The following is a 7,500-nucleotide window of genomic DNA, read 5'->3' as shown; positions in this document are numbered from 1 at the left end:
GTCAAAATGACGATATCTCCGTTGTTCATTTGAAAAGGCGAAGAATTCTGAAGAAATACCGGCCGCAACATACTGATATAAGAACAGGTAAAGAAATGGGTATATGAATGAATCATTATTATCAATGTAAAATAGATGAATCAATGAATATTGTCTTGATTTGCGCAAGTAAAAGTACCATGTTGATCAATGCATACGCGCGCGCGCGCGCGCACACACACACACACATACATATACATACAAAAGGAGCACAGACACAGACACAGACACACATACAGACACACAGACACGCGTGCGCGCGCACGCACACACACACACACATGCCCGCACACACAAAATTTAAATTTGAGGGCGCGTGCACACACACACACACACACACACACACACACACACACACACACACACACACACAGAAGAAGAAAAAGGAGATAATTCATAATAAGCGCGCGTTTGTGCGTGAAAGAGTGAAAGAAAGAGACACAGAGAGAGGAGTGTAGACAGACAGACTGCAGGAAACAGAGTGAGTGACAGAGAGAAAAGAAAGGTTGAGAAAAGTAGCTGAATGTTTAAGACGTTCATCTGCCAATACAGTGTTCGTGAGGGTTTGGGTTCGAATCCCGCTCTCTTCCTCCAAAGTTTAACTGGAAAATGAAACTGAGTCATTCTGATGAGACGATAAACTGAGGTCCTGTGTACAGCACGCACTTGGCGCACTGAAAAAGAACTCATGGCAACGACAGTATTGTCCTCATGTAAAATTCTGTAGAAAAAATCCAATCTCATAGGAACACAAAACACATATACATGCACTCGAGGCCTGACTAAGCGCGTTGGGTTATGCTGTTGGTCAGATATGTGCCTGGAAGATGTAGTGTAGTGTACATGAATTAATTTCTCTTTGAGAAACTGAAACTGAAAGCAAAGAGAAAGAGACATGCAGACAGAGGAAGATAGTCACAGCTTCAAGGCACACACTTACGCTTATGATTGCGTATACAATCTGATTAGCTGGAGGGTAATCTGTATCTTTGGCCTTTCCAGCCAGCTGAAAGACCGTGGTTCCTGTCGCTGAATCCTGAGAAAAGTAATGCTAATAACAATACTAGTGAATGGTAGTAAATGGTAGTGATGGTGGTGACGATGATGATGATAAGAAACAGAAGAAGGTGGCTATTTTCTGTTCGATGTCCCCTCACAATATAGTGATGATTGTAGAAGACAAAGAACACAATGCTTCAATCATCCAGATTCTGCAGTATATATATTTCCCACCAAAACGTGTGCTTTCTTTAGTCACCAGTAGTCAGAGGCATACTTTGTTGAGTCGTGTAATATCAGCAAATGCTTACTTCAGTAAAATACTTTACTCTCTCTCTCTCTCTCTCTCTCTCTCTCTCTCTCTCTCATTTATCAAAATGGTATACGTATTTAAAAGTGTTTGAGCAAGAAGACATCCTTTTCATGAGATTCTGATAATTATGAAGCATACATTGTACAAATCAAACCATCAAGATCTGATAATTATGAAGCATACATTGTACAACTCAAACTATGAAGATTAGAACTACAAAATAATGACAAATTAGACATTTCCTGGCTTCGCTATTGAATGAATAATAAAATTTGTGTGCACTATAGATAGCGAAAAAACAGTTGTTACAGTTTTGTTCGTTCTTGTTTTGTCGAAAGTGAATATAACGCAAAAGAAATGAAACGCTTTGTCAATTATATTGCTGTGGTGCAAGATATATCCTTTCGTTTCTGTTTCTGTTTATTTTTGATAGATAAATTATGATTATTCAACTAAAGCTTGTTATAAATTTGATAAGGACTATCAATTAGCCCACCATTTAAACACTCGTAAAACAAACAAAAATATCTGTGTTGATGAAATGAACGACTTAAACATATATTTGGGGAAAATAACAAAGGTAGAGTGCATATTACAGTCTTTCAATTAACAGTCAAAACGAAGTTTTAAGTGAAAACTGTGTGTGTGTGTGTGTGTGTGTGTGTGTGTGTGTGTGCGTGCGTGCGTGCGTGCGTGTGTGTGAAAACTGTGTGTGTGTGTGTGTGTGTGTGTGTGTGTGTGTGTGTGTGTGTGTGCGCGCGCGCGCGCGCGTACACTTTGTGGGTGTCGAGTGAACACTCAGAGATTTGAACAAAAACCATACGCACGGTTCCTCTCTCTCTCTCTCTCTGAGAGGGAGTGAAGACAAAAGTGGGTGCGGGATACTGACCTCTGGAATGCTCTGTGTGTATGGAGCACCAATGAACTCGGGCGGATGCTGGTTCATCCCCACCAGGCCGACAATCAGGTCCATGGCTTTGTAACCCTGCCGTCACACAGTACAGTTTCATACAGAATACACGGTATTAAATTTCAGGAGGAAAAAAAAAGACAAACTACACAGAAATACACTATTCTCAAAATAAATAATATTTTAACTCACTCAGTACGGCCAGTCCTCTCTTCTCCTCTACACAGACCCCTCGGATGTCCAGTGGGTGTCTCAATGACCCAACCTTTAGCTTCCGTCGTCAGAATTGTGGTATTCTTTGTCAACATTCACGTCTTCAGTATAAGAGCGTTCCGCTTGCAATATTTTGATGATGTTAACTGGGGTGAAACGCTGTTGTCGTCTCTTTCGCCGTTCGTATGGAGAGAATTAAAGAATTTCCCATGAACCTTGAATATGCTTGATTATTAGTCCTCGGAACGGGAAACAAGTAGTGAACGACGTGTGAGTTGTCACGCCAGTGTCCTAACCTCAAACATGGATACATCAAATCTGAACATGGCAAAAATCAAAATAGAATAATTATGGCTTCATGAAGTTTTAACATGGCTGTATCAAAGTTAAACATGGCTACATCAAATTCCAAATCGGCAAAATCAAAATTGAACATGGCTTCATAAAATTCAAACATAGCAATGTTAAAGTTAAACGTGGCAATAATGCTATCTTAAAGTTAAAATTGAACATGGCTATCTAAGTTATATATGGCTACATTACATCGAACATGGCAATTTTCCTTCAGCGGAAGTGACACTTCCAGAAGGGGCGACGACTCCTTTACTGAGTTCCCCTGATTTCGAAACAACGAAAGGACCGTGGCATAGCACACCATGAAGAGTAGTTTTACTGTTGATATTTCTCTATTTGTTTTAGGGAGTATTGTCGGCCATTGAGTGAGGGCCCAAGGTGGAGCAGCAGCAGCGAAACAAAGAACAACAAAACAGTTAACAAAGGCTGACATTTTCGGTAAAACTGATCAAGGAAGTGGAAGGAGAGATAACTGATGAAGGAAATTATGAACATTGATGAACTGGTGACGTGTCGGTACAGAAGTACACGGCAGTAGAGGAAACTGACAAGATGTGCAAAAGAAGGGGGGACGTGTGATGATGGAAGATGGAAACAGTAAGGTGATGAACGATCATTCAAAGCAGCTGCGCCGGCCACGAGTCAGTCGCCTCTGGCTTGGAAAACATGAAAACAAGAGAGGCAAGGCCTTCAAGACTCACTTGTGATAAATTAAGTCCCCTAGCATTAATTACAAAGTAATTTCCCAATTTTACTATCTGCACCAAAACGTTTGCAAACTAAATAAAACTTCCATGCTTAGCAAAAGAAGTTCCTGTTTGAACAAAAAATGATAACAATGACTCCTCTTGTTGTTGGGTCAGAATAAGAGGTCAAAGTGCCAAGTTTAGAGAATACAAAAAATATAAATATAACAGTAAATGCAGTTTGCATATAATTAGGCTTCTTTTTCTTTTCTTTTTTTTGTGCCCATCCCAGAGGTGCAATATTGTTTTAAAAATGATGACTGGAAAGAACTAAATTTTTCCTATTTTTATGCCAAATTTGGTGTCAACTGACAAAGTATTTGCAGAGAAAATGTCAATGTTAAAGTTTACCACGGACACACACACACACACACACACACACACACACACAGACAACCGAACACCGGGTTAAAACATAGACTCACTTTGTTTACACAAGTGAGTCAATAATAAAATATGGTAGTGGTGAGGGGGCATGCAACGTTTGCTGAACCTAACTTTAGAATTCACGGTTTGTATGTATCAACAGCAAACTAACGATCTCTTTCCTTAGTTGCTCCTTGTGTGCTCATACGACGTAGGTAGCAAGAGAGAGAGAGAATGAATGAATGAATGAATCTTCATTTTCCAACTTTGAAAATATTAGCACTTTTGCCGACATACATATCTACCGTTGTGTGTGTGTGTGTGTGTGTGTGATAGAGAGAGGGGGAGGGAGAGAGAACGGAGTTCATTATCTGACGCTACAAACTCATCGTCTTTCAAGACTTTTTTTCCCCCTAACGTATCTTTATTTTTTATTGCATTTAAAACTGACTCTGAATATCCATTCTCGCTTCTCCAAGACACTGCGACAGTTTGGATGGTTTATGGATTATAAGAGGAATCTTAGGTTCTGCGTACCTGTGGACTGATTGAATCAGCACAGACGACTAGGCCTTCCAATGTATCCTTTTTTAGTACCTGTAACAGAATGAGAACTTACAAAATGTGCTCACACACACACACACACACACACACACACACACACACACACACACACACGCACACACACTTCTCTATTTCTCTCTCTCTCTCTCCTTATATATATATATATATATATATATATATATATATATATATATATATATATATAATATCCATGAAGAGAGAGATGCATAACGTCCCATTACGAAGAACCAAAATGTTCACATATTTGGAAGAACAACAGTTGGACGTGTTGGTTTCAGTTCATATTAGTATGCTATGTATGTATGTGTGTATGTATGGTATGGATGGGAAGGATAGATGGATGTATATATATATATATATATATATATATATATATATGTATATATATATATATATGTGTGTGTGTGTGTGTATGTATTAATGACGATAAACCAGTCTTCCCTTTGGCACAGGCACAGCACCCTCCAGGGCAGAACCAGATGAACTGACAACAGCAAAATAAGAGCACGCGGCCCGCCAGTTGCTTTTAATAATTTGCCAAAAATTTCACCGACTGACGCTACATCAAGGCTGTGACAAAATGAGGAAACAACCTCTCACGATTCAAACAAGCTTTGGGGTGTGGGGGTGGGGGAGAAGAAAGGGAAGGGTTAAAGGGGAGAGGCTGACAGTAAAAGCGAAGGAGCAGTTGAGGGTTGTTCAACACTGACAACCACTTAGAGGACAGACGTCCACACAAAGAGTTTAACAACCATTTAGAGAACAGACGTGCACACACAGAGTTCAACTCTAACAACCATTTAGAGAACAGACGTGCACACACAGAGTTCAACTCTAACAACCATTTAGAGAACAGACGTGCACACACAGAGTTCAACTCTAACAACCATTTAGAGAACAGACGTGCACACACAGAGTTCAACTCTAACAACCATTTAGAGGACAGACGTGCAGAAACATAGTTTAACTCTGACAACCATGACAGACGTGCACACACAGAATTTAATAACCTTCAGAGGACAGTTAACTCTGACAACCATGACAGACGTGCACACACAGAATTTAATAACCTTCAGAGGACAGTTAACTCTGACAACCATGACAGACGTGCACACAGAGTTTAACAACCATTTAGAGGACAGACGTGCACACACACAGTTCAACTCTAACAACCATTTAGAGGACAGACGTACAGACACATAGTTTAACTCTGACAACCATGACAGACGTGCACACACAGAATTTAATAACCTTCAGAGGACAATTAACTCTGACAACCATGGCAGACATGCACACAGAGTTTAACAACCATTTAGAGGACAGACGTGCACACACAGAGTTCAACTCTGACAACCATGAACAGACGTGCACACAGAGAGTTTAACTCTAACAACCATTCAGAGGACAGACGTGCACACACAGAGTTCAACTCTGACAACCATGAACAGACGAGCACACAGAGAGTTTAACTCTAACAACCATTCAGAGGACAGACGTGCACACGCAGAGTTTAACAACCATTTAGAGAACAGACGTTTATCAACCATTTTGAGGACAGGTGTGCACACACATAGTTTAACTCTGACAACCATTTAGAGGACAGACTGACAAGCACGTGACGACACTCAGCTGACCTCCATGTCCACTTCTTTGGCCAGGTACAGCGTGAAGGTGTGTCCCCCGCCACTGTCGGTGGTCACGTTGATGGCCAGGTAACCATCCGCGTCATCCTGAAGCGTGAGGTTGCTGATGGTGTCGTTGCCGTACAGCAGCAACACGCGACCTGAAAAGGGTGTGTGTGTGGTGGTGTGTGAGGGGGGCCCGGGGGGTTGGGGGGGGGGGGGGGGGGGGGCAAGTTAGGGGGTGGAGGAGCATCACTGCCACATCTGGCTGGAATACTCATCCCCTGTGTTCCTCGCTAAAATAGTACTGACCGGGATATTGAACCGATCAGTAAGCATGATTATTGAAAGCAGGAAACATCCTTTTTCACTGGCAAAAAGAAAAAAAAAAAAGATGCAGGATCGTTTCGTTTGTTTGTTTATAGTCTGTTCATCTAAGATGATGATATTAGACTGATGCAGGATAAGTCTTTTCTAGTTAGACACTTGCCAGATGACAATCACAATTATGTTAGTCACCGGACGTTGTCAGAGAAGCTTAGGGTTTTAAGTTGTTTCCCTTAGTTATCTGTATGCGGTGGATCAAAGAATAAGCAAGGGAAAGAAATAGAAAAGTAGACAGTAACAGAAATCACGATATAACTACTAAATACTGAAATATATTATGTGCGCAGCGTTGATAAAAGATCAAGTGTTAAGTAGGCCTATGATGTCATGACAGGAGACATGAGTCTTTAATACTGAAGTCGCCTTTGTCAGGGAAAACTGTCTTCCAAAATAAATAGGGTGTAATTGTGCTAGAATGTCAAAGAAACTTAAAGAAATAAAAACTTAGGCGGTTTATGTTTAAATTGTGTTTTAGATTCGTATGAAACTGAGTTTCAAAAAGAATTAAGAAAATCAAAGAAACAAAACTGAGATGGCTTCTGTTAAAAACGTGTCAAGCCTTAGATTTCCATGAACAAACCGTGTTTTTAGACAGAATGCAAGACACTGACAGCGACAACTGTTTGTATGTTTGAACAAAAAGTATGCCACTGTCAGTATTCGCTTACAGTTTTGTAGGAATTAAATAATACATGTTGAAAAATGAATGTTCTCTCTGTGAAAGATTTTCATTTGATGTGGAATTTGTATCATTTGGCAGCAATGAATCCAAAAAGAAAAAAAGATACCTCACTTCCAGACTAACTTTTGACACTCAAACCCCCACTGGAATTACTGAACACAAACAAACAAAAACCAAAATACTTCAGATTAAAATGGTTTCAATTCCTCCATCATTCTACCATTTTGGTTCGAAACAGATTAAGGTAGTTGGGAAAATGCCAACTTCAAGATTTACCTCGAGCG

At 40.3% G+C, this 7,500-nt stretch overlaps 1 protein-coding gene across 5 annotated transcripts in view; it reads right to left on the bottom strand.

The window, feature by feature from the left end:
- The window catches only part of LOC143279593 (protocadherin Fat 4-like), a 99,850-nt gene that overhangs the window by 69,533 nt on the left and 22,817 nt on the right, over nucleotides 1-7,500 (bottom strand). For all 5 annotated transcript variants that reach the window (XM_076583667.1, XM_076583668.1, XM_076583665.1 and 2 more), the window contains 5 exons: nucleotides 6,160-6,308; nucleotides 4,478-4,537; nucleotides 2,241-2,336; nucleotides 980-1,075; nucleotides 1-47 (listed from right to left, as the gene is read on the bottom strand). The exon at nucleotides 1-47 is cut by the window's left edge and continues 58 nt beyond it. In XM_076583667.1, the coding sequence (XP_076439782.1) occupies nucleotides 1-47; nucleotides 980-1,075; nucleotides 2,241-2,336; nucleotides 4,478-4,537; nucleotides 6,160-6,308 (448 nt within the window). The remainder of the gene's footprint in view (nucleotides 48-979; nucleotides 1,076-2,240; nucleotides 2,337-4,477; nucleotides 4,538-6,159; nucleotides 6,309-7,500) is intronic.

Source organism: Babylonia areolata, chromosome 1, assembly GCF_041734735.1.
Source record: "Babylonia areolata isolate BAREFJ2019XMU chromosome 1, ASM4173473v1, whole genome shotgun sequence".
NCBI classification, from domain to species: Eukaryota; Metazoa; Mollusca; class Gastropoda; order Neogastropoda; family Buccinidae; genus Babylonia; species Babylonia areolata.
The sequence above is the reverse complement of the archived record's forward strand: the minus strand, read 5'-3'. Positions and strand labels throughout refer to the sequence as shown.